The 27557-nt window shown below is 50.7% G+C and overlaps 1 protein-coding gene across 1 annotated transcript in view; it reads right to left on the bottom strand.

Moving 5' to 3' along the window:
• TTC39A (tetratricopeptide repeat domain 39A) overlaps positions 1 to 21665 on the bottom strand; it is a 39370-nt gene extending 17705 nt beyond the window's left edge. Inside the window, exons 1-6 of the mRNA XM_052637037.1 lie at positions 21568 to 21665; positions 13872 to 13976; positions 6138 to 6269; positions 5199 to 5275; positions 3887 to 3954; positions 1749 to 1813 (exon numbers count right to left, since the gene is read on the bottom strand). Coding sequence (XP_052492997.1) covers positions 1749 to 1813; positions 3887 to 3954; positions 5199 to 5275; positions 6138 to 6269; positions 13872 to 13976; positions 21568 to 21605 — 485 coding nt within the window. The 5' untranslated portion in view covers positions 21606 to 21665. The remainder of the gene's footprint in view (positions 1 to 1748; positions 1814 to 3886; positions 3955 to 5198; positions 5276 to 6137; positions 6270 to 13871; positions 13977 to 21567) is intronic.
• Between the last annotated feature and the right edge of the window lie 5892 nt (positions 21666 to 27557).

The following is a 27557-nucleotide window of genomic DNA, read 5'->3' as shown; positions in this document are numbered from 1 at the left end:
AAGTTTAGGCTGGATAACTGAATAATTCTTGGTTCTGATTGGGGGTCGGGGGTGGAGGCTGTCCTGCACGTCCTAGGAAGTTTAGCAGCATTCCTGACCTCCACTCACTAGCTGTCAGGAGCAGCCTCTCCCAGTATGACAAGCAAAATGTTTCTGGACGTTGCCTCGTGGCGGGGAAACTGGCCCCAGATGAGGAACACTGGGCTAACTCCAACAGCACCTCCTTAAGGAAGTCCTCCTGGAGTTTCTTGGTCGGAATCCAACCCTCTTCCTTCTGGTCACCCATAGTTCTGAGCACACACATATGCCAGTCTGCCTGGGGCAGGAGAGGGAAATTAAAGAGGTACCTGCCTCCTCCCCAGGCCATGAGCATCTTAAGAGCATTCACTCAGCAAACACTGACTGAGCTTCTCTGGACGGCAGGGCACAAAGCCGTCAAGCTGCTATCTTCACAACTCTCCCCTCTCAGGGACGGACCCCCATCAAGTCACTGAGAGGAAGAGGGGGAACCCTGGAGCCTGACCTCATTTGGGGTGCTGGGAAGGTTTCTTCAAGGGGCTGACATCTGAGCTGAAACCTGAGGAACGAGGAGCTAGCCTGCACAGAGTGTTCCTGGCAGAGAGAACAGCATGTCCAAAGGCCCTGAGGTAGGAATGAGCTGGTATGTTTGCAAAACTGAGGGAAGGCCCAAATGTCTGAGGCGGAGTGGGGCAGGAGATGAGGTTACAAGAACAAACGGAGCTCCCAGGAGTGACTCAAAGACCTGGGACTTTATTCTAAGAGCAAGAGAGGTCTTGGGAGTTGGCAGGGAGTGACCTGACAAGGTTTGTGCTTTGAAAACATCACTCTGGCAGCAGGTAGGGAGCCTGGCGGGGCCAGAACACACATCTGGTTTCCTTGAGCAATTCCAGCAGAGACCACAGAAAGGAGCTGGCACCCGTATACGGCATGGTGTGTTATACCCCAGGAACACCTTGAAATCAACCTCACAGTGTCTCCATAGGGAAACTCTCACATTAAGTGGGCAAAGTAATGGCAACAGTCTCAAGTCAATTCAACTTTTAATGGAAAAGGAGTTTCAATGCCAAACTGGGGGCAGGAGGGAGGGTTAATTACTTTCAGAGCTTTCCTGGTCTGGGAATTACAGACAAGGACTGCAGGACCATGTTGGGCAGAAGTGCTCTGGACTAAGTCTTCAATCTTCGCTCCATAAACACGGCCCTATGTGTGGCCCAGTGCTGGGCCAGCATGGAAATAACCTATCTGGCCCTTGAGGAGCTCCCAGTCTGGGGAGGGGGTGTGTGTGTATAAGCACCATTTCTACGTATTGGAGGGTTCAAGGAAGGCTTCATGGGGAAAGTGGCATTTGGACGGGGCCTTACGGATGTGTAGGAATTATATTGCTGTCCTCAAAATAATTGTTCCTGCATCTTTCTCCTACCCCAACCAGACTGAGCTGCTTGTACCGAATATGTCTTATTTTTCCCTAGTTCAGAGTTAGGCACAAAGACAGCACTTGGGGGGACCAAATGAACAGATACACCCAGAAAACCAGGGGAATAATATTCCAGAAAACGGAGGTCCTGAGGTTGCAGAAATGTGAAGTCACACAGCATTCTAGGTGTCCTGCCTCCAGCCAGCACCCTCTGCCTCCCACAGGGCAGCTTGAGGGGCACAGGGTAGTAGGTGTTGTGCTCTGCTGTGCCCCCCAACCCTCACATCCCCCAGCCCAGGCCAGTCCCACTCACTTGTAGGTCTGGTAGCTGTTTCGAACTTTGATGCCGCCCTTGATGAAGCTCACCATGTTCTCGTCCTGCAGGAGGGAGACTTGCTAAGAGCCAGGCCTGGGTGCCTAGCCACAGGCTTGAGAGGATCATCAAGGCTCCAGATCCTTCCTTGCTTTCCCTGGGCCTCACTTTATGAGGGGCCCCGCATGGGTAGGGGTCCGAGGTCAGCTAAACTAGACCTCCCCACTCTATCCTGGGGACTTAAGACGAGCGTCTTGCTTGCCAAACAACCCTTCCAAAATGCCCAGGGCTGGACCACAGCCTCCTTTACCAGGCTCACATGTACATGAACTATGCGCTTGGAGAAAGGCCTGGAGGAGATGCTCCCACCAGTTAACCGTGTCTCCTCCAGGTAGAGGAACTGCGGGGAAGGAAGGGAGACTTTTGGTTTGGGATTGTGGTTTTTTTTTTAACAACAAGCAGGTATTTATCACATTTGTAATTTAAAGCACCCATACCTGGGGACTTTCCTGGTGGTCTAGCGATTAAGACTCCACACTTTCACTGCAGGGGGCATGGATTTGATCCCTGGCTGGGGAACTAAGATCCCACATGCCACACGATGCAGGAAAAAAAAAAGAAGCACCAATAACTACAGCCCACCTGGCTGTTCCGCTCCCAGGTATATACACAACAAAAATGGATGTATTTCAAGAAGGCTCATAGCACCACTGTTCACAGTAGCCAAGGACCGAAACAACCAGATGTCCTTTAGCCGGAGAATGGATAAACAAACTGGCATGTTCACAGCAGGGAGTATTAAACACATCCTTCTGTGATTGGGTAAAAAAAGCAAGTCCCACACAGTTTGAGGCCTTAAGAAACTCAAAGGCAACCAAAACATAGCAATTTGGTGTTCAGACATGAATAGGAAGCTGAGAAACCATTTTTTTAAAAAATAGGGTGGGGATGATACATACAAAACTCCAGGTAGTGGTCTCCCCCTGGGGGAAGGGAGGGAGGAGGCAAGGAGGCAAGGAGGCTTGTCAGCAGGGTTCTGTTCTTTGATTGGGTGGGGGTGGGGTTCATGGGTGTTTAGGTATTATGTGTAATAATAGAGTATACAAACAAAGGAAATAAAAGGCCATTCATGGTGATCCTCATGAAGAACTAAGATAAATCAAATTCTAATCATCCAAGGTCCAAAAAGATAGAAATATCACTAACAAAAATAAAGAACACCCCAACAATAAAATTTATATGTGCCTCTCCCACCCCAATATACCTATTTACATGATGATTGCCTGCAATGCAGGAGACGCGGGTTCAATCCCTGGACACAACTGAAGAGACTGAATACATATGCACATATATTTATAACTATAATTCTGGCTTTTTGGTAAAACCAAAGGGTCTCACAATTTCCTCTATGGTGAAGAGCACAGGCTCTGAGTCAGCCAGAAGGCATGTGCTTAGTCGTGTCCATCTCTTTGTGACCCCATGAACTGTATGTAGCCCACCAGGCTTCTCTGTCCCTGAGATTCTCTAGGCAAGAATACTAGAGTGGCTGCCATTTCCTATTTGGCTGACTCAGCCAGATCTGGTTTAAACCCCAACTCTGCCATTTGTTAGCCATATGACCCTGAGAAGGTGGGTCCTTCCCCCTAATTCTCCCCTTCACAGGCCTGAGGTGATGGTTAAATAAAATATGCAAATGTAGGCAGAAACAAATATGTAATGGGTATAAGGTATGTAAAAACGACAACCCTGCAATGTATATACAAAGTACGGTGTGTTGCAGGTGCTACAAGTCAAGTTCTTGAATGAATCAAGTTTGATTCATTCCAACTTGTCTGTTGAATAAATCAAATGTCAGGCTTTGATTGACATTTGAACCCGTGACACAAAAGCAGCAGAAAACCAGCAGTCATGAGGTGGACCTGCATCCTGTCAGTGGGTGGGGACATGTGTGCCCCTTGTGGAGAGGGAAAGCCCGTCACCTCTGCCACTGAGCCTGCCCAGGGCCAGGAGTGCTGGGGTAACTGTGCCTTGGTCCTTGCATCAACCACAGGTCATGGCTTCTCTAGATCCTTCAGGCTAAGATGTGGTGCTCCGCCCTCTGAAACCCCCAGGATGCTTGTACAGGCAGCGGTTCCTACCTGCAGGAAGGTCAGGGCCGCTCTCTGCAGCAGGCACTCTGCGTAGCAGACCTCAGCGTGGATTTCCTCTGCGGGGAGAAAACCAAAGCCCTGCAGCCTCCTGGAACTCTTGGCAGGAGACTTGGGTCACTTCCTCATCTCATCTCCCAAAAGGCAAAGGGAGCCCGAGTCAGCACCTGCCCACTGCCTCCTGAGTCCCATCACCAGGTTGCTTCACACATGGTACTCAACAAGTCCCCAGTTAGCTTACATTGCCCACGCCTGCATCCCCCTAGAAGCCAGCGCAGGGCCCTGGACCTTGTCCTCCTGCCCTCCAGGCCTCACTGTAGGCGCTGTGCACCAACACCCCGAGGGCACTGGGATGAACGGATGAAACCAGGGAAGCCACGGGCTGTGGGAGCGAGGAAGGAGAACTGACACAGCTGGAAGAGTCAGGAAAGACTTCCAGGAGAAGGATATCTGAGTTGAAAATGGGATGGAAGCATGAGGCAGGAAGAGCTTTCTTGGCAGAGGCCCAGGAAAGTCAACAACTCTGATGCTTGGGGACAGCTGAGCCACAGAAGGTTGAAATGGGGTGAAGTGGGGAGAGACTGAGGGGACAAGGAAAATGAGGGGCAGAAGTCGGGCTGAAAGGGCCTTACACACAGGTGAAGACTTACAGATTTGGTCCTGTGGGCAGCACGGAGCCATGGCAAGTTTGAACAAGAGGGACACCATCGAGGGCAATGTTTTGTGCTGGAACCATAGAGGGCTCTCGAGGTGGGGATGGCCATTTGCCCTCCACCCCCACTGAAGGGTCCCCAAGTGCTTATGGTTGGCTGCTGCTGCCTCTAGGACTGCGGTCATGGCACAAAGATGCAGTGTGGCTCTGGCAGCCCAGACCTTCTCTGCTACTGCCCCCAGCTATTTCGTCACAGGGTGTCAGGCTCTAAAACCACAGTCCCCTCTGGGGCACCTGAGATCACTATGGTCTTTAAACCACTAAACCTAACTGCACACACAGCCCTAAGTCCACCCTAGCCTGAGGAGCAAAGTGACAGCTCCTTTGACAGCATTTTCTTTCCTCAAGTTGCAGGCCTCAGCAGGTAATGCTGTAAGGTAACTGAGTCTTACCTGCTCTCCACCCACCCCCACACATGAGACCAGTCCTCAAAAGGCCCCAGGTCTGACCCATCAATGTCTCAGTGCCTGGGCCAGGGCTCGGCCCCCTGGGTGACAACGAGGAGGATAACTGCCCCTTCCTGCCCCTTCCCGGGCCTGGAACCAGGCAGCCTGGCGTCAGCGGGCTGAAAGGACACCCTGGATGCCACACCTTCTGTGAACTGGTCCATAGTGGGGCGGTGCACCAGGCTACTGAAGGAATCTGTTACAGAGGACTTCTTCCTGTGCCTGCAGAGAAAAACAGGGCCTCATATCATTCAGGGAGGTGAGCAGGGGGCTCAGGCACCTTCAACAGCATCCCCTGCCCCTCCCAGAGGACTCCACACACTTAGCTCCTGGAAACTCCCCCAAATCCAGGCTTTCTCATGCCCTTGCCCCTGCTGCTGCCTCTGCATGGAGCCCCCTCCCCTGCCTCCTCTAACCTGACCTGTTCCTCGTCACCCCACAGGACCCAGCTCTGATGTCACCTCCTCCAGGAAGCCTTTCCTGCTCCTCAGGCTGGACCCCCACGACGCTATGAGCTGCCCTGCATCACGCTGAGCTGTCACTGTCTGTGCCTGAGTCTCCCTGATCAGGCCGTTCAGGCATCAGAGGGCCAGGGTCTGATGATTATCTGGGCGAACAGAGCCCAGCACAGGGACTGGCCTAGGTCAGGCTGGAGTGTGTCCCAGTGAATGATGACTCTACCTGTGCACAAACACTGAGGGTCTGTTTATTCATGCATTCAAGCAATTAATGTGCACTGAACACCAACTATGCAGTTCCCACAACAACTCTATCATCACACCCATTTTACAGATGAGGAAAGTTGAGTCCAGAGAGGGACTTGCCCAAGGTCAGAGAATTATTACATGACCACAGCCAGGATTCATCTCCTCCCAATCCAGTCTGGCCCTGAAAGCCCTCAGTGACCAGGTCAGACAATGTGGCTCCTGAGGCAGCGCCAACAAGGACAGCTTTGAGCACATGGGGACACACTTTTGAGCCAAAAGGAGCAGGACTAATAGTGGCATTTTAGGCACTGGGATAGGCCAAAGTGACAAACGGATCCTTCACAACGCCTCATCCCTGCCTGCCCCATGGACCTGACCTCTGACAGAGCGACTGAGCCTCCTTCATCATGTTGCCAGCAAGTAGGATGTCCTGGGGGTCGAAGGTCATCATAGCCTGCATCTCTAGGATGGTGGCGTAAGTCAGCGAGTGGTACATGCTTTCCTTGGTTCTGCCAGAGAGAAGGGACATAAAAGCATCAACCGCTAGAACTTCAAGATAGCTGATCCCATGTCATCATTCACCATCCCCTCCCCCATCATGCATGGTGGGGACACAGGTCCAGAGAGCAGAATGGACTCGCCCAACAGCTGACCCTTCCACTGCTACTCAGGCAGCCTCGGATCCCAGCTCCTCTTCTTCCTACTGCGTGGCCCTAAGTGAATCTCCAAATCTGAGCTTCAGTTTCTCATTCATTCTATACGGCATCTATACATTCATTCAGATGGCAGCAGCAGCATGCTGACCTGAGGTGGTACTTCCCTGCGCCAGGGCCATCGTTCGCCTTCTCCCCTACCCACCACAGGCCAAGCCCAAGTGCTGTCCGCAGGGCCTCCTTTATCCTCAAACCCCACCCCGGGCTTACCCATCTTTGTGTCTGGACGCCCCTGGCCTCACTACCTCCTGCTTCTCCCCATCCCGTCACCTGACCACACCACTTTCTGCTTGAGCCCACCTGGGGCTTCCACCTCCCATGAGATAACTCTGGGGGTTGAGGCCCTGACCACCTCTCCAGCCCAGTTCTCCTATCACTTCTGCTCCTGCCTCAGTATCTGCACACATTCAAGTCTACCCACACTGAACCATACACGCTTACCTCAGGAAAATTCCACCCTTTCCCTCCTGCAGGCCTTTGTCCTTGCTGTTCCCACAGCATGAAATGCCCGTTCTCTACCCCACACCCCGATTCATCTGTAAAGGCGCTTGAACGCCTCAAGGGGCTCCTGCTCGAATGCCAGTGGGGCTCCTGCTCCAGGGAGCATGCGTCTATGCCTGAGGTGCAGGCCACGCTGAGCTTACGCCAGCAGACACTCAGCTCTCTCCCAGACGGCGGGCATCTCAAGAACAGGGCTGTGTGGGTTTATCTCTGTCTTAGCACCCATGTGACAGTGCAAGCTGGGCTCAGGAAGCCTCCCCCTCCTCTCTCCCTGCTCCTCCACGGTCCCAGACCTCTCATCTAAAGGCTGTTGGAGAGAGAGGGACGGCATTTAGTCTAACACATACAGAGAGCAACAGGCAAGGAAGGATGGGACCCGGCCCCTCTCTGTACCTGGGAAGTCAACAACACATCTGGGCCTTGATTTATGGTTCTGCAAAACGGGGACAATAACGCTGGTCCACCAGAGTCCCCATGAGACTGGCCAGGGAGTGCTCTAGCCTCGCACAGAGTAGACGCTGCAGCAGTCTTCACTCCCTTCCCTACACTCCCTTGTTAACTATTTTCCAAACTCCTCAGTGCCAGGCTTATGCTGGGAACTTCACAGGAGGCAGAGATGACTAAGGTTTATAGGCTGTTTATAGACTGTTATAGAGTATACGACTTCACACATTTTCCTGCCTTTCTCATTCATAAAACACCTCTGTAAATTAAGTTGCTTTTCTACTTCTGGGTGATTCTCAGGTGATATTATCCTCAGAAGTCAAAGGTTTATGAAGAGAACCAATCCTAGTAGCTGTCAGGTCACCTCCCAGGTCTTTGCTAGAACTGCTTGTTGGAGGGCAGTGGCGTGCGGAAAGGAAGTCACAGCCTGTCGTGGGGACAGAACTCAAGCTCCAGAATATCTCAGACACAGGCACTAGTTACCAGCTGTGTGATCCTGGTGAGCTCTATAGGCATCTCTGAGCCTCAGGTTTCTCCTCTGTAAAATGGACACAATAATTCTCTCCCAGGACTTTTGGGTATCCAGTCTGGGGCCACAATGCCGATGCTCAATAAATATAAGTCTAAGTCCCTCTGGGTCCTGCCAGGGTCAAGGGTCATTGCCCTGCATAAAAACTTTCTCCTTTAGGAAGGGTTTCCCTGGCAGCACAAAGACCCACATCCCAGATAACTCCCTTCCTCAGGCCTGTCTAACTCTCATCCTCCTTACCCTCAGGTCCCAGGCCCAGGACTCAGCTCCACTTGCCCAGCCTAGTAGGAGGGACCCTGCCTGGGCAGCTGGCAGGCAAAGTGGAATTTCAAGTCTGTAGTCTGGACTGGGATTCAGGGCACAGAGGTATAACACAGCCCCCCAAGACCTCAGGCACCCCAAGTTTAGCTTGCATTCCACAAAGTTCTTATCTGTGCCTATGGTGACTGGACCACTGAAAGCAATGATCCCCCTCCCTGTGAGCCAGACCCAGCTCTAGGACACAATGCCCACGGGGTCTCTGCCAGGCCTAGACCAGCTGTCGAGAGAAGGAGAGCACTGAAGATCCATCAGAAGAGCTGTACGTTGGGATCGGGGACTCCTCAGCCACCTGGAGGTCCACTAAGCCCAGTGGCCTCCAGCCCTTCCCTCCTCCTGCTAGTAGCCATGACTTGGGCCCTTGTCAGCTACTTGTCAGCCATCTTTGTCCTCACCATCAGGCTGACTCTGATCCCACCCCTACTGCTCTTTCTGGGGACCTCCCTGCAGTCCCACTGTAAACCCTGACTTCCAGAGGACCTCTCTGGATGAGGCTGATCTAGGCTGGAAGGCAGACAGAGCCCCCCACCTCCAAGCCACTCTCCTTCATCCTCATGGAAGCCCCCCAGTGCCTCTCAGACGCACCTTGCTGCCCTTCTCTCCAGCTCACTCACCTCCAGAGGCAGTTGTATCCCCAATCCACCTTCCATCACTCAGCCCTCATCCTTCTGGGACCTACTCCAGCTCTCCCCACCCCTGCCAGGCTGAGTGTCTCTGTTCTTCAAATACACTAGGCCCTCGTTCTCTGCCTGGCCTTTGCACAGGCTGTTTCTCTGCCTGGAAATGCTCTCTCTATCTGGCTGACTCCTTCTCATCCAGCCTATCTCAGTTTAAATGTCACTTCCTCCAGGAAGACTTCCAGGGCTGGCTTCACGGGTATGCCATCTGTGCAGTCACACAGGGGTCCATGCTTGGTTTAATGCTCTGCTGTCATTGTTTTGAAATCCTTAATAATTTTTGAACAAAGGATTCTACATTTGCATGTTGCAATGCACCCTGGAAGTTACGGGGCTGGGCCTAAAGCCTTCCTGACCAGCCCCTTCCCACATGAGTTGGGGTCCTCGTACAACTCTCAGTACCACCCTTTACTGGTTCCCTGAGGAGCGCTGAGAGCAGCCCATACCTTGTTCAGTCCTGCGGCCCTAGCACCCCACCTGCCGCCATGCACACGAGGTTACTCACAAGGCGCTGCCAAGTGAAATGGTCATGGGTGCCCAACTGCCACATCCTGACCTCATCATCAACCCACAGAACAGCTCTGCTTCTGGAGGCCTGCATGACACACTCACCCTCCCAACCACAGGCTCCCCACCTCTGCACTCTCTCATCACTCCCACTGCCCGATCCTCCAGCCCGTCCTGTCTTCCTGACCCCTCAAGCTTCCTCATGTCACCCACTCTCTTGTCAAAACCCTCACTGCTGAGCCTTCCAGCCCCCTGCAGCACTGGTTAGGAGCCTGGGCCCAGAAAACAAGAAACCGCCTACTCTCTCCACAGCGCTGCCACCGCGCAATAAAGGAGGAAGCCGCCACTACACAGACAGGTGCATCCTGAGCGGGATCACCAACCTCAGCCCATCACACTGCTCATCAACTTTTCCTCAATCCCTGTGTCACCCCCTACCCACCCCACCACCAGCCTGGGCCCTTACTCTCAGCAGGGGACTTGGCTTCCTCTCTCAAAGGAATCCTAGGGGACTCCTCTGGTGGTCCAGGTGATAGGAATCCGCCTTGCAAGGCAGAGGACGTGGGTTCAATCTCTGGCCGGCAACCGCAATGCCATGGAGCCACTAAGCCTGGGTGCTGCAAGTGCTGAAGCTCCTGCACCACAACTAGGGAGTCCTCAAGCTGTGACAAAAGATCCCACGTGCCGCAACCAAGATCCGATGTAAACATTCAAGAAAAGGAATCCCAGGACAGTGCACACCACCCCGTCCCCAACACGCACACCCCTGTTCTACCTCCTTCCCTCCCACCTGGAAGAGGAGGCAGGCGTGAGGCCTCTGTGCCAGATACACTCCTCCACCTGCTTGAGATCCAAGACGGCCTGGAGGCAGACTGTGGCTTGTGGAGCTGAGCGGGGCTGTATTTCAACCGTGGTTCTGCTCGGTATCAGCCATGACCAATTTTTTCATCAAATGAGTGAAGTAGTGACCATGTTCCAGAGACAGCGCTCAGGGGCAGACATGGAGTGAGGTAACATAAACTAGAAGCTACTCAAAGACGTGACAAAGGGAAAGCAAAAACTGGGGGGTGGGGGGGGGGGAGTGGGAAGCCTGGTGAGCCCAGTTACTCCCCGAGGGCAAAGTACGGCTAACAGTAAGTGAGACACTGTGTGTACAATAGGAACAGTGAATGAAACTGACCCCCAGCATCTTTCACAGCTTCAGTGGCTAAGCCTGGGCAGGGGAGGTCATGTTATAGCAAGAATTATTTTCTCTAGACCAGTGGTTCTTCACAGTGATAGAGAAAGATATTTCCTGTGCCTCCCCACACCTCCCTTCTGGAAAGATTATTTGGTTGTCACAAGAAGGGGTGGGGTGTATGCTAATGACGAGCACTATTTGGTGGAGGGGGAGGTTCTTAAATGCAGAAAGAAAGGAAAGACCCTTTTTTAGAATGGGGCAAGTGCTGAGATAAATAGAGGCTACAGCGTCTCGTGAATGAGGTGAAGGTGGCCTCGCAGGAAGACTGTTCTCTCTGTGCTGCCTCTAGGGGCCTGAATTCAGGACTCCCCAGGAAAGTACCCTCCTGAGGTGAGAGCGGGCCAGGCAGCCCCTCAAGGAGGAGGGGGCTTCGGAGGGGAGCAGGGCTTTGGGGGGTGAAGTGGCAGAGAGAAGCTGCTTAGGGACAGGTAGTGACCAGGAGGGAAGGGGAGCCAAGGAGCCTTCCAGAAGTACTGGAAGGTACTCAGAGATGGGGCAGGATGGAGCCTGGCCTACCTCAGACGGTGGCCACACTCTTGAGCAGAACTGGTCGTGCCCCACCTCAAGCCAGACCCTCTCAGAGGGTGGGCTGAGGTGTGAGGGCTGCTACCAGACGGAGCGCTGTACAACTCATGCCCACCAAGGCCTGGAACTGCCCCCTCAGAAGCTGGGCCGCTGACCCCAGACAGGAGAGCGATGGGTCAGTCAGGTCCAGAGAAACTGAACAGGACTGGCTTGAGGAAAGCAGCAGCCCTGCCCCAGCACTCGCTCTCCCGGGGGAGCTGGCGGGGAGGGCGGTTCTGGGGGAGCCAGCTGTGGCAGAGGACAACCCAGAGCTGAAAAGAGGGGATTAGGCCAGCAGGCGGCAGATGTGATTAGACCCCACCCCGACCCCATCTCAACCCCCGGACCCAGGCTGCCAGGGCTCTCTGCCCACGTAGAGGAAGGTAGTGGGGTGTGTGTGCGTGGAGGGGGGCTCTTCAGGGTTCTTTTCCTGAAATGCTAACATCTGGGGCCCGCTCTCTGCCAGCTCATCCAAAAACTGATCCCACCAGTCACAAGGCTACTTGGGCCAGACCCTCCCATTGGATTTTGAGTGAACTTGCTCTTAAATATGACCAGACAGCCAGCCAGGGACCATGGGTGTCTCAGGAAAGCCCCTCCCCACCACAGGGAGAGGATTCTCCCTCTTAAAGAAAAAAGAAACACTGAGAAAGCCAAGATTATGTAGGAAAAAAATAAAATATTTTTTAAAGAGATAATTATTCTGTGATAATAATAACAGCAATAAATACTCATTAGAATGCTTACTACATGCCAGGCCCCATCCTCAGGACACTCATATTTTAAATATAGATATAAAGAACACAGTGCACCCATAAACCAAGAATAAGATGTTTTAGGGAAAAAAGAACATTCAGAAAACATTGAGGAGTACTAGGGAATTAATCATATGATTACACACAAAAAAGAAAAGTCAGTGGATTTAATGATAAGGTTGAGGAACTTTCCTAAAAATCAGGGGGAAAAAAGATAAAGAAATGCAGGGGGGAGGGTACAGATAAATAGCTCAGAAGAGGACTGGACCAGGAAGCCTAGTGGCTGACGTAAAGTCCAGGAAAGAGAAACAGAATATGGAAGGATCATACAAGAGAATTTCCTAGAACTGAGTTTTCAAATTAAAAAATACCAATTAAACAGACGTACACTCCAGCACATCACTGCAAAATTTCAGATTTGCAGGAATAAGAGAGAAGATCCTAAACATGTCTGGAGAAGGAAAAAAGATCCCATGCCATGGAAGAAGAATTAGGATTCTCCTGGCTACAGTACCTGCCAGGAAACAGGGCAGAAAACAATGCCTTTAAAATTCTGAGCAGGAAAGCTTATATTCATGCAATTCTCTCTTAGGAAACTTCTAGAGGATGCGCTGTAACCAAAGGAGGGAGGATATGGACGGTGAGAGAAAAAGCCAGGCCAAGCAAACTGGAGAGAAGTAAAGGGGATTCCAGGAGCCAGCTGGAAGGTGGCCAGTAAACAGGCCTATCCTCCAGGGAACAGGTTTCCAGAAAAAGGAGGGACTGAGAGGGTTTCCCTGATATATGTGAGTATTTAGAGAAAACCTCATGACTTCATGGAGTGGCTATAAAGAGCTCAGGATAAACATATAGCAAATTAGGCAAATGAAAAAAACAAGACAATTATTAACTACAAAAAGAAAATATAACCTTACAAGGTAAGGCTTATCTTTGTGATGAGCATAATTATAATAATTACATAGTTATAATAATGAAAACACTGATTACTAATTTAGCCAGATATTGTGATATAATAATAGGCAGAGGAGGAAGGAAGGGAGGTAGGGCAGGGGTTTAAGAAAGCTAAATTCTTGTCAACCATTTGTTGTTTAGTTGCTAAGTCATATCTGATTCTTTTGCAGCCCCGTGGACTGTAGCCCGCTAGGCTCCTCTGTCCATGGGTTTTCCCAGACAAGAATACTGGAGCGGATTGCCATTTCCTTCTCCAGGGGATCTTCCCGACCCAGCGAACGAACACACGTCTCCTGCTTTCCAGAGGGGTTCTTTGCCACTGAGCCACCTGGGAAGCCCCTTGCAACCATTAAATGATTTGTAAAAGTAAAAAGTAACAGGAGTGAATTTTATGGTATGTGAATTATATCTCAACTTAATTTCAGTTTTAAAAAAAACTGAAAAAAGAGGTAAGTAAGGAAAGAGCAGTCCAAGTGTATTATTTAGAAGAAATGGCTAAACTACTAACTGTCATTATTTGCCCTAAAGGCTTCAGTGAAAGCAATTCAAGTCTTTAGTACTCTGGAGGAAAATAACTAAAAGGGGCTGTTTTGGAGCTGGATTCTGTGGGACCAAGAAATCAAAGTGGAAGAAGCCACAAGAACCTGAGGAGAAGGAAGTCACGGTGACCTTGAGGAGGGCTTGGCTGTTCATGGCTGTGGAATGGGGATCCTGAGCCATTTTTATGGAATTCTCAGAGGTCAGAGTGACCCAGAAGGCTGAAGACATTTAGTTACACCGGATTCCTCTCACATAAGACTTCTGGTTCTCCATCTAACACCCCCATCCCTACACTCACATATATGCACGCGCACACACACACACACACACACACATACACATCCTCCACCCCAATCTGGGCTTAAGCCTTACCTGGGCTTGAGGTAGTTGAGTGCTTCTGAGAACTGGTTGGTGAGGAAGAGGTCAAGGGCGGTCATGCACTGGTCCAGGGCCTCATGGAGGCTGCTCACAGGAGTCCTGGTGGGAGAGACACAAGCATGGCCCGGAAGCTCTCAACAGAGCCTCGGTCGAGAGGCTCAACTGTCCTGGCTGAAACAGAGCCTCCCAGCGCCCATTTGACCTGCCTGGTGATCCTCGGATGCATCATGAGCTCCTCCAGGCTGCCCCCTCTGTACTAGGACACAGGACAATCTGAACCTACCTCTGAGTATTCCTAAAGGTAGGAGAGGGGAGTGGAAGGGGAATGTCATCTGAGACCCAGTGGGAGAATTGGGAAGGGGATGAGGATAATGTTGGGGGTTGGTGCAAGGAAGCCTCAGGAATAAGTTTATCTTACCTTCCATGGCCCTTTTGACCCATTAGACTTTTCTGCCCCCACTTAGGGGGGACAGCCCACCCACTAAGTCCCACTTCAGTTCTTTTCTTCCTCCTTCTTCTCTAGGCCTTCTCCTGGCCTCCTCTGGCCTGCACTTTAGAACCCCACAGGCCCTGTCACAATGGGTTGGAATGGGCAGCCACCCTGTCAGAGCTGCCCAGGGGGCCTTACATTCAAGAGCCACCTTAGCCAATAGCATCTCCAGTATTCCTGGCCTCCTTCCAGTCCTTACACCTCTTTTTAAAATATACTTAGTTTTATTTGGTTGCACAGGTCTTATTCGCAGCATGAGGGATCTTCAGTCTTTGTTGTGGAGTGTGAGGTCTTTGGTTGTGGCATGCAAGGTCTGTTAGTCGTGGCATGTGGGATCTAGTTCCCTGACCAGGGGTTGAACCCCAGCCCCCTGCATTGGGAGCACAGAGTCTTAACCACTATACCTCTTTATAGCTCTTATCACTCTGTGACCCTTTTTCTTTTAACTTATTTTTGGGTTTATTATCTGTCTCCTTCCACTAAAATATAAGCTTCCTGAGGGCAGGAATCTTCATTTTGTTCACTACTGTATCACCAGCATCTAGTATCTGGTACAAAATGGGCTTTTGATAAATACAGGTTGTCAGTAAACGAATGAATGAACAAACAAATGAATGAATGAATAAATGAAGAGCCCTGGGTTCTGAGAGCAAATTCCTTATCTTTCTGAACCTGTTTCCATCTAAAAGATGAGAGATGATCCCCAAAGTCCTGATTTCTTGTGAATGTTTCTTCTCAAGGGGTCTCTTTTACGTAGCTGCTAAGTCACTTCAGTCGTGTTTGACTCTGTGTGACCCCATAGACGGCAGCCCACCAGGCTCCCCCGTCCCTGGGATTCTCCAGGCAAGAACACTGGAGTGGGTTGCCATTTCCTTCTCCAATGCATGAAAGTAAAAAGTGAAAGTGAAGTCACTCAGTCACATCCAACTCTTAGTGACCCCATGGACTGCAGCCTACTAGGCTCCTTGGTCCATGGGATTTTCCAGGCAAGAGTACTGGAATGGGGTGCCATTGCCTTCTCCATCTCTTTTACGTAGAGAAGATTCCAAAAAGAGTTTTGACAGTCTTACTGCAAAAAGATCCTTAAAAGTTAAAGTTCCTTCTCCACCAGATAAAGTCCTACACCTATCTTAAGGCCCAGCTGTAAGGACTCTGTGATGCATCAGCAGAACCTCCCAGGCAAAATGAAGTATGTTTTTTGGTCAAAACTGTTTCTTCTCCCAAATCTGTTCTCCAGATTTCTCATCTCAATAAACAATACCCCTCTATCAAGTTTCCCAAGCCAGAAATATTAGTAGTCATCCTTGACACATCCTCCCGCTGGCCTCCGTCATCTGCTCCATCAGTAAGCCCTATCAGTTCTACCTCCTGAAAATATCTTAATCTACCTCCTTCTATACCCAGTGGCCTCCAGTCCAGGCCATTACCATCTCTACTAGGTCTGATGGGAGACTCCACCTTCTACTCCTGCCCGTTCCTAATTCTTCTCTCTGTTACCTCATTTTATTCTGTGCTTCATTTCTCTTCATTCTCTTCTTGGCCATCTCTTTCACTCACTCTAGATTTGGAGTAATTTCTTTATATCTTTCATTTCACTAATTCCCTTTAAGTATGTCTCATCTGCTGCTTATCCTGTCCACTGAGTTTTTTAATTTCAATGATTTTATTTTTCATCTTCATAAATTCTACTTGGTTCTTTTTCAAATCTGCTTGGTCATTTTTGGCAGTATTTTGTTCTCTGCTTATTGTTGCAAGTCCATCTTTGATTTCTTTCCACATTTTAAACACAATCACAGTGTCTCATCACTCTAGGATCGTAGACTCTATTTTTTTTTTTTTCACTTTACAATACTGTATTGGTTTTGCCATACATTGATATGAAGCCACCACAGGTGTACATGAGTTCCCAACCCTCACCCCCTCCCACCACCCTCCCTGGATCGTAGACTCTAATTCTGCTATTTCTTGCTTCCAGTATCTATTGCTCACAGCGCCTCGTTTCCTTGTATGTTTCATAATTTTACCACAAACTCCTATCTGACTGATCCCAAAGGGATTTTGAAATGAGAACCCACTTCTTCAGAGAGCACTTTCATTCACTTCAGCCAAGTTCCCTGTGGTGCTACCACCCTAAGACTACTTATGTTACTTTTTTGGTTTAGCATTTTCAGGACCACAGAGGTAATGTATATTCAAACCTGAAATTTGTGTGAGAGCTGACTGGTCTGTATAAGTTTCTAGGGAGCCCGTTGGTCCCCACCAGAACTGTGGTCTCCCTTTGTGGTGTGTGGGTATTTTTTTCCTAGTCAGTATCCTTATGTGCTGAAGACACCCTTGAGGGTGGCACATTCATGTAGTGGCGGGGTGGGTAGGGAGGATAAGTTCCAACCCCTCACACTGTTGGGTAGCCCCAAGTCCTTATTTCCCATTCCTGGTTGTTGTTGTTTAGTCTCTATGTCATGTCTGACGCTTCTGCCACCCTATGGACTGGAGCCCACCAGGCTCCTTTGTCCATGGAATTTCTCAGGCAAGAAAACTAGAGTGGGTTGCCATTTCCTTCTTCAGCGGATCTTACCGACCCGGGATCAAACCTTCATTTCCTCCTCTCCTGCACTGGCAAGTGGATTCTTTTACCACTGAGCTCCCAGGGAAGTCCATTCCTTAAGTGTCATTAAAACTCAAGATTCTAGGTTTCTGTAGCTTGTAAATACCACCAGGTTGCTGTGGCTTCATCTTATTTACCAGCCTGATTTCAGCTCCCTTGGCTTGAGGGATTTGTTACTTCAGCAGACTCTCAGGAATGTATGGTAAAGGATAAATGTAATAGTCAAAGGCATCTTTTTAAAACCCAAATCTGACCATGTCATTTCCAGACTTGAAAGCCTTTACTGTCTTCACCTTTAGGATAAAGCCAAAAAGACCCCACTTCATGAGGTGGGGACGGTGTCTTCCTTTGCACCCAAGGATCAGCCTAATGAGTGGGGTTCAGTCCATTCATCTCTGCTAGTGAATCAGTGAAAAGGCTATGAGTACCCACTGCCCCAGGCACTTAACTGCTGTCCTCTCCTTGAGCGCTCACAAAGCTTGGCGAAGTGGAATTATTATACCACTTCAGAAGAGAGACTAAGGCACAGAGAGAGGTGACCTGGCCAAGGTCACATGCCCAAGCATGGGTTCTAACCCAAGTTTCTGCCTAAGCCAGTGCCCACCAGATCAGCCCCAGGGAATCAAGTCCATTGTCCTGGCTTCTGTCCATCTCTAAACAATTTCAGAGACAAGAGCCTACCTTCCCTTTCTGTGCACACCCCACTCCTACTCCCGCATCAAGAAAGAGGTTCTGCTTCCTCAATCTACCTGGAGAGAAAGATGCACAGACAGAAACACAGAGGCACATATTCCCTTCTCTGGCAGCCTCAGCACCCTTCCCCTTAACTGTGGTGAGGCGGGTCTGTGGTGACCTCTCCAGACCTAGGGCTAGACCCTGGGGAAAAGAGACTGGACCCAGGCCTGGGCCTGCCCTGAGGGCTACACGAGGCAGAGGCATTGACAACCAGAGTCATCAGGGCTGCGCTCATGGGCATCACTGGGGGCTGACGAGACCAAGAAGTGAGCGTGGGGCAATCAAGGAAGTTTTCTGGATATGATGGCCCTGAAGTGAGGACTAGATGGATAAAGCAGTCCCTGAAGGGGAACAGAGTGTGAGCAAAGGGCTGGAGGCATGGCACCATAGTGAGGAGGGGGCGCCAGCCACCATGGGGCAAGCATGGAAGACAGGCTTGGCAAGGCCTATAAGTGAAGGAGTGAGGTGGGGGCATCCCAGCTGGTTGGGAAGCTGAGGTGGGCTGGAGACATCAGCCCCACTGGACTTAATAATAGCACTAACAAATACCCATCACCGTCAGGAGAATATCACTTCAAGTTATCTAAATTGATGCCTGCATTATTTCACTCAATCCTCCTACCAGCTCCAAGAGCCAGAAGTTCTTATCTGCATTTGACAGATAAGGAAGTGAAGACAGTAAAAAGAGGAACCTGGTTTCCTGCTCCCAGGAACCTGGGAGAAGACAGAAATACTTTCTGCAAAAGCAACCTGCCAAACCTTTCCCTTCCCCTGGCTGTGACTGAGGTCCCCACTTCTCTGTAGGCTGTTCCATGTCTTTAAGCCCTTCCTGCTCTAAGCTCCCTTCTGGGGCCCAGGCCAAAATGTTCCTGGGCTCCCAAGTAGTGATGGTGGCCTCTTCTTCTGTGCTGCAGGTGCGGGTGGGTGGGCAGGGATGTTGAGCTGGATAGAGGGTGGGGAATGGCTAGTGACAATGAACACCAGGATCTTTAGCATAGGGGGAGGGGGCTTGAAGTCAAAGTGAGAAGAGAGCTGAAGGGTGGGAGGGGGTGTCAAGCCTGGAGCCATCCCACTCTCCCCTTCCTTCCCACCCCTCCACTTCAGTCTGCCTGGAAATCACTACCTTAGTGTGTGATGGGCAGAGCTGGGGCACCCTCGTACCTGCTGAAAACAGAAAACCCTCCTACCCAGCCCTCAGTCAGGGTGAGGTGGGTGGGGCAGTAGAGGCAGGGCAAGGTGGTCACTCAGAGCAGACAGGAGGCAGAGCTGGCCTCTACTTCCTGCTCCAGCATTCACGGGGAACTCTGGCTCAGGGGAACCCATCTATGGGGGACCTGTCGCTTCCACCATGACCTTTCTAAACTGCAAATATGATTGGGACTCTGCTTCTAGAGTCACCCTTAGCTGTGCATAAAGCCAGTACCACATGGCAGGGAGTATGGCCTAGGTGGTGTGGAGTTTTGAAATCAGACAACCCTGGACTATAGATGCAGCTTAGCAATCACTTGTTGGAAAAACTTGGGAAAGTTCTTTAACCTCTATGAGCCTCAGTTTCCTCATCAATAAAATGGGAATGACAGTATCTACCTCCCAGTGTTGTTGCTAAGAATGACTGAGACAGTGTAAAGGACAATAAAAAGTACTCACGAAATGTTAGCAATTTTTTTCCCTAAGATGTTTCCATCATTTCTTTTACAGAACAGCACCACTTTTATAATGAAACTAAGTAACTTTAAAAATTGAATGCACATGTCCTACTACTCAGCAATTCCACTCCTACCTGGGAACCAGGAAGGACACTCATATATGTGCAAGACAATCATATGAGAATATTGTTTGAATAACAAGATCCTGGGAACCATCTCAGGTTCAGGTGGACCTTCTTTCCACCTCAGGAAGGCTGGATAAATAAATAAATAACAGTCTCTACATCAGGTGGCATACCACACATTGGAAGGCAAGTGCAGGCCAGGGTTTCAAGGATCAAGAGACCTTTATCTCAGAAACCTGAAGCTGAATGAGTAAAAGCAAGTTGTAGAATGATTTATGCTGTATGACTCCATTTACAGAAAAAATTTAAAGAACTACATAATTTTTAGGCTTAAACATACTCAGTAAAAGAATAAAAACAGACAGAAAAATGACAAACCAAAATTCAGGATAGTGACTGTCTCTGTAGAGGGAAGGGTAGGGGTAGTCCACAGGGGCTTTGACCATCTTTGCCATGGTTTATCTCTTAAAAAGAATAGGAAATAAATGGGGCACAATATTAACATCTGGAAAAGCTTGCTGGCAAGGGCATAGAGTTCATTTTATTATTGGCTATATTGTTCTGAAGGTTGAAAATATTTCATAATTTTTGAAGTGATGGAGATTTAAATGTTAGTTTGTTCACCACTGACCGTCACACATGGAGCTGGGCTCAGAGTAGGCCTGAGAATTTGTTGAGTGACTGAATGAGTGTCTATGGTAAAGGAACTGCTTTGCCGCTGCTCTGCTCAGACCCCACCAGAATGCACTGGCTGGGACCAGATGGAACTTGAGGGCACGCAAATGGGCAGGTATGGTTTAGTAGGAGGATGACTGCCAGTGCAGAAGGGCAGGCCCAAGGAGGGGTCAGAGGAGCCTAGAGTTGTAGAGAGGACTCAGGCAGGGATGTGAGGGTGCAAGGAAGAGGATGAATGAGGGTTCTAGTCTGAGGGTTCAGGATTCTTTGATAGGTGCCCTGCTCCACACCTGCCTTTTCTCCTAAAAATCATTTTTCTTGGCCCAGTGGGGGTGATGCTCAGGGCTAGGCAGACAGACTTAACTAGCTTCCAGATTTATAGAGACCAACCCAGAGAAGGAAGGGAGCAGCCAGCTCAGCCTCCCTGTATTTTCCAAAGGAGGGACCAGAAGTCTAGAGAGGATAAAGGACTTGGTCAAAGTCATACAAAACGTTGCCTGACTTACCAGGCAACCTTCCCCCAGGACAGGGAGTCCCCCACCCACCCAACTTCCAAGCCCTCAGTCTGGAACAGGCAAGGACCCTGTGGAGGCCTCCAGCTGACAGGCGGCACCAGCCTTATCACCTCCCTATTCATGAGTTAGCCCTGAGGCCCTACGCAAATACTGTCCTGTTGGCCAGGCTCCAGGCAGAATGGCACCCCTCCCAGCTCACCTGGGCCGGATCTCCACCCAACAACTTCCTAGCAGCTCAGGCTCCCAGCCCCTACCAGTGGGGCCCACGAATGGCAAAGAGCTGCTCACTGCTGCGGGGCAGTGGAGGGTCCCACAGGTTCCTCAACAGGGTGCGGTGGCAATGAACACCAGTGCCACGTTGAAGGTGACTACGCCCACCTTTACTACCCCTGTTCCTGTTGTGCCCAGGGGGCCCGGCCGCTTCCTAGCTTAGCCTTTTAACTTCTTCGAATAGCCCTGAAGATGATGTAGTGCCTGGCATCAGACACTGCTGGTTTCAATTCCCAGGCCCACTTCTCACCTCCTGGGAGACCTAAGACAAGTCATCTAAGAGCTACTGGCTGAGGTCCCTCACCTGTAATGGAGGTGATGACGGTGGGCTCAGGTGTAAACGCCGGCAGGGAGGGAGGAAGCTCTGACGTGGCTGTGGCCACAGCTTCCGACAAAGTTGGGACCCAGAGGGGAGGGACCGACCCAGGGTCCCCGGGGCCTCCACCTTCCCCGCCCAGCCCCCTTCCCGCTCCCCGGCTGCGGCGGTGGCGCCCGGAGGCAGGGGCTAGAAGCCGCAGTGCGGGCCGCTGGGGAGGCCGGGCCCGGCGCCGCCCCCCGGCCCCCGCCCCCCGGCCCGACCCGACCCGGCCCGGCCAGGGCCCCCTCGGGCCGGCCCGCAGCGCGCTTACCCCGCAGGTAGGGCGCCCGGGGCGCCGGCCGTGGTCATCGCCGAGGGGGGCGGGCAGCGTGCCCCCGCGGACGCCAGCCGCGGCCCAGGTGCTGCCGCCGGAACCCCGAGCGGGCGCTGTGCGGCCGAGCCGCGGACGCGGCGCCCGGGGAGGGGCGCGCCGGGGGCGGGGAAGGCGGCGGGGCCGGGCCGGGCCTCGGTCTGCCCACCCGCGCAGTGGGGCCAGGCCGCCGCCCGCCCGCGGCCGACCACAGACGCGGGCTCTGCAGCGGGCGCGGATGGGAGGGCTGCCTGGGGCCGGCGAAAGGCGCCCCCCCCACACCCCCCATCCCCGCTCTGACGGTGAGAACCGGGTCGCCCAAGGTCTGGTCTGCCCTGCCCATGCCGGAGAACCCTTTGCGCTCAGCCCCCGGGAGGGCGGGCTCTTGCCTTCCTCAAGGAGCCCCAGCAATCTGGGCCCAGAAAGTTCTTCTAGACCTGAGGTCCACCTCCCTGCCACTCTCCCATCCCCACGGCGCCCGCCTTTCAGCGCCCCTGACCTGAGGCCTTCACCATCCTACTGCATTGGTGGGGGGCAATCATGCAGAGAAAGACCTGGATTTTAATCCCACCCACTTTCCCACAGCTTGGCTGTGCTTGCAGGAGACCAGAAGGCAGAAAATCATGCCGTTTAGCACTCACTGCCAGCCAGCAGTTCGCACTTGCCTCCCCAAAGAATCCTCATAACTGCCATTTTACAGATGGGGAAACTGAGGCACAGAGTTCATGTGACTTGCTCAAGGCCACTCACCTAAGAAATAGCAAGTTGTGATTGGAACTCAACTCTCCTGACTCTACACACTCTTGCCTTCTTGGCCCCCTCTCCCCTGATTCCCCAGGGCCTATGTGGGGTCACCCATAACACTTCAGACGCCTACTGTGTGCCCAGCCCTCAGGTATATGTCTAGGACCAGAGTTAAGTTAAAGTCGACCAGGCCTCCTGGCAGAAGAGCCACTGGCCCATAAAGAGTTAACCAGCGGCCACCTCCAGGCTCCAGATGCTCTTGATCATGACTCATCAGAGCACGTGGCTGCCATTAGAGCTGTCCCTTCACAAAGGCAGGGGACAGAGGGAGGAGGGGTTCCAGCACCCCTGCATCAGCCCTGAGCTCCAGGATGTCAGAAAAGGAAATAGGAGGAGCCTGTAGAAGCAGCCATGTTAGAAAGAGGGCTTGGACTAGGTCCTGGAGGAGCCAGGCAGATTGGGCCCGGTGGCAGAGGGGAGAGGCTTTGGGGACAACTGTTTGAATCTAGGCAGGTTGCCTGGAAAGGTAGTGAGTTCTTATTCTGTCCATATGTGAGCAGGGGCCAGATGCTCACAAGCAAAGGCCATCACACCTCTGGGATTCTGACATAGGCATGGAAAAGCTATTTAACTGCAAGAAGCCGACTATGATAACATCCACCATCATCTTTAGAAGTCTGGGTAAGGGAGAATGCTACAGAAGCTGGAGGAGTCTGAGGCTTACTGGAGAAGGTGGACACAGAGTTGAGTTTTGAAGTTTATATTGTTTATACACAAGGAAGTTGTAGAAAGGATGTACCAGATGGGTACATGGATCAAAGAGCTTGGAAGTGGCAAAGGCACACTGAGGACAGCTGGAGTTTGTGAAGCTGGTGAGAAGCCCAGCAATGTGTTAAAGAGGAGCCTGGGGGAGGAGGCTGGTGGAGGAGACCCCGGTGGTGGTGGGGGGTGGGGAGTGTCTTGTCACATGCCATGCACTTTCAGGCCTCTAGGCATTGGCACATGCAGTTCCCTCTGCCTGGAACACACCTTCTTCCTTGTTATGTATTATTCATTTGTTTAACCAAGGGACAATCCAAAAACATATAATTGAAAGGCTTTTTAAAAAAAAAGAATACAAATTTATCAATATAAAATTTAGAGGGTCCTCCCAGAGCTTTGGAAGGGGCCAAGTAAGTGAGGAGTTCTGAAGCTTTATGCTACCTTAGCTTCAAGGTAAATCTTTAGTTGTACTTGACCAACATTTATTAAAAACCTGCCATGTGTGAAAGCTCCTACTCACCCTGAAGGTTTCAGTTCAGATGCATACATAGGAAACCCTTCCTCCCTAATGGGGGCAGTAGCTTCCTGGGCACACACTGCTCTAACCCATTCTGACCTCCCCTATGACCTGGGGCGAACACCATCTGTGTGGTGGGGGTGGGGTGGGGTTTGTATGTGACTGTCTCTGCCATCAGACTGGGAGCCTCTGGGTCTGGTCAGACATCTCTGTGTCAGTGCCCAACTAACCACCAAAAACTTGAAAACTGGGCCTAGCACTTTACCATTTTCCTCTCAGGTAATGATTACAATAATGACTGACATTCATCACAGGCTCATTATGTGCTGTATATGTTAAGTATATAACATGGATTATCTCATTTTAATGTACACATTTAACCACCTCTCTGAGCCTCAGTTTCTTCCTCAGTAAAATGGAAATTCTGCCTGCTTCAAAAGGTCATTTTGAAGATTAAGAATTCCTAGGTGTAAAATGCCCAGGATAGTGCCCGGCATGTGCCTACAGTGCTATTTAAGTGCTCTGATGCTGGTGGTGGTGGGGCCAAGGTAGATGTTATTATTCTCCACCTTGTACAGATGAAAACTGAGGCTCAGCTCTGCCTTCAGAGCTGGAACTCTGTCTATACCACAATAGCAGCAGTGATGCTGGAGCCACTCACCTGGTGAATCAGAGCATCAGAATGGCCTATCCTTCAGGAGGGTTCCACCCAGGCAGTTCCCAGCCCCCAGGAACTCTGGCTCAGCCCCAGACCTGGGTGGTCCATGAGTTACCATTATTTCCACCTCCCAACCCAGGTGACCTTGCTCAGGCCATCTACTTATTTCCAGGGGACCAGGAGAGCATCTTGAGTCCTGGGTTCCTTCCTCCCCTGCCAGGGGACCTTTTTTTCTGGTGCTTTGTGCCTAGGAAATGGTGGGCCTGCTTTCCTCTCTCATTTTCTCCCCAAGCAGCAAGAGCAAGCAACTGGGCTCACCGCACTTCTCGGTGGCCCTGAAAAGCCTCATATAGACTAATTCTACTGATACCATCTCTCAGCTTAAGAAGACCTCTGGGGAATTCCCTGGTGGTCATATTGTCACCCTGCTTATTTAACTTCTATGCAAAGTACATCATGAGAAACGTTGGGCTGCAGGAAGCACAAGCTGGAATCAAGATTGCCGGGAGAAATATCAATATCCTCATATATGCAGATGACACCACCCTTATGGCAGAAAGTGAAGAAGAACTAAAGAGCCTCTTGATGAAAGTGAAAAAGGAGAGTGAAAAAGTTGGCTTAAAGCTCAACATTCAGAAAACTAAGATCATGGCATCCAGTCCCATCACTTCATGGGGAATAGATGGGGAAACCAGTGGCTGACTTTATTTTTCTGGGCTCCAAAATCACTGCGGATGGTGATTGCAGCCATGAAATTAAAAGACACTTGTTCCTTGGAAGGAAAGTTATGACCAACCTAGACAGCATATTAAAAAGCAGAGACATTACTTTGCTAACAAAGGTCTGTCTAGTCAAGGCTATGATTTTTCCAGTGGTCATGTATGGATGTGAGAGTTGGACTATAAAGAAAGCTGAGCACTGAAGAATTGATGCTCTTGAACTGTGGTGTTGGAGAAGACTCTTAAGAGTCCCTTGGACTGCAAGGAGATCTAACCAGTCCATCCTAAAGGAGATCAGTCCTGGGTGTTCATCGGAGGGACTGATGTTGAACCTGAAACTCCAATACTTTGGCCACCTGATGTGGAGAGCTGACTCATTTGAAAAGATCCTGATGCTGGGAAAGATTGAGGGCAGGAGGAGAAGGGGATGACAGAGGATGAGATGGTAGGATGGCATCATCGACACAATGGACATGGGTTTGGGTGGACTCTAGGAGTTAGTGATGGACAGGGAGGCCTGGTGTGCTGTGGTTCATGGGGTCGCAAAGAGTTGGACACGACTGAGCGACTGAACTGAATTGAACTGAACTAGTGGTTAGGACTCAGCATTTTCACTGCTGGGGTTTGAGTTCAGTCCCCATTCAGGGAATTTGTTTTTCAGTTGCTAAGTTGTGTCCGACTCTGTGACCCCATGGAGTGCAGCATTCTAGTCTTCTCTGTCCTCCACTATCTCCTGGAGTTTGCTCAAATTCATGTCCATCAAGTAGGTGATGCTATCTGACTAATATCCTGCAAGCCGCATGGTGTGACCAAAAAAAAAAAAAAACAAGAGCCTTCAATAACTAACCTCCTCAGAATGCTCTAGAAAGTTCCACGGTAGCTTTATCTCCCATCCTACAGATGAGAAAACTGAGGATTGAACCAAGTGTGACTTGGACTCAGGTCTAGGCATGCCTTAAACCAAATCTCAACTCTATCCTATAGAGAAAGTGTGTGGAAATGGGTAGGGGAGATGTCACACAAATAGGGGTCTGAGCACGTGAAAAGTGATGCCATTGTAAAAGGAGCTTAAGCTGTGAAGTCAGCTCTGGCTCTGCCCCTCTGAATCTCAGTCTTCCCATCTGTAAACCTGCAGTCACAGTGGCAACCTCTCAGGCATGCTCATAAGCTTGCCAAGCATTACTCAGGGACCCTGGTCCCCTCCCCTCTTCACAGCTGCCCTTTCGGTGCCTTTCTCCAGGCCCCTCCCTTACATGGAGCATCCCACTTCCACTGTCTCTAAGACCCAGAACTACCCCTCAGACCCTAGAGCCCTCCCAACGCAGCTGAGCTGGTGACTGTGAAGCTGGTTTTCCTTAAAGTGAGTGAGTGAGCTCCACCCAGCAGGTTACAGGCTTGAGCTCGTTATTAATTCACAAGTAAACAGGCTCATCCACAAAGGGCCCTGGAAGAGGGCCAAACCAGTCACAGTTCTTCAACATTCCCTGGAGAGAGGCCCTTAGGGAGGACTAGGCCTGCTCCTTGGGCCGCCCTCCTCCCTCCCCATGGACTCTGGCCCTTCCTAGCTGTGTAATCCTGGACAGGTTACTGCCTCCCTCTGGCTCTTAGTTTCTCTCTCGCCACCAAATATAAAAGGAAGAGAAGCTTGGACCAGGAGGTCAAGGGCCCTCCCTGCTCTGATGTGCTTGGTTTCTGGGATCTGAGCTCTTTTTCAAAAGTCTGGTCCCCCAGAGCTGCCAAAGGTGGGTCTTAGAAAGGAATGCCCTGTCAGGAACGAAAACCAAGAAAAATTTTGAATGAAAAGAAGATGCAGAATGCTAATGAGGGGGTTCTGGCATTGAGTGGCATCCTGTCAGAAGTCAGAGCTGCAGAATCAGGAAGATCCGGCTGGACTCCCAGCCCTACCATGTCCTAGCTGTGTAGCCCCCAAGCAAGTCACTCTGCTGGCTTCAGTCAGGGCAGGAAGGGAGTGTTTTAGAGAGCAGGTTTGCAAGCTGGGGCTTATACCCCACCTCTGACACCATGGACCAATGATTTTGTCTTTGAAATGGGGATGTTGACGGCACCAACCTCACTGGGTTGTTGTAAGGATTAAATGAGATAATAGACATAAAGCTCTTAGAATGGGCCTGGTCATTATTCTTTGAGCTTTAGTTTCCTCACTCATAAAGCAGGGATAACAAGACTGACATGAGCAATAAAATAAGCAAATGGACCTGAAAGAGTTTTGGGAACCCTGCAAGGCTAGCCAGAGAACAGGGACTTCCCCTATGACATGCACCCAGACCTGGCCAGGACCACAAAGGCAACACCCACTGGACATCTAATACCTCCCTCAGGGCAAATGTGCCACCTCACTCACTGCTGGTCAGAGTAGAAAGTGGCACTATCTTTCTGAAGGGTAACTGGAATTATGGGCTGAGAGCCTTAGAAAGATGACGAATAACACCTAGGCAGCAATCATATCTTAAGAAATAATCACAGACACAAAGATTTATGGTACATGGATGTTCATCATAGTGTTTCTTATAATAAAGATATAGCTGAAAAT

The sequence above is a fragment of the Budorcas taxicolor genome, chromosome 3 (assembly GCF_023091745.1).
Source record: "Budorcas taxicolor isolate Tak-1 chromosome 3, Takin1.1, whole genome shotgun sequence".
Lineage (NCBI taxonomy): Eukaryota > Metazoa > Chordata > Mammalia > Artiodactyla > Bovidae > Budorcas > Budorcas taxicolor.
The sequence above is the reverse complement of the archived record's forward strand: the minus strand, read 5'-3'. Positions and strand labels throughout refer to the sequence as shown.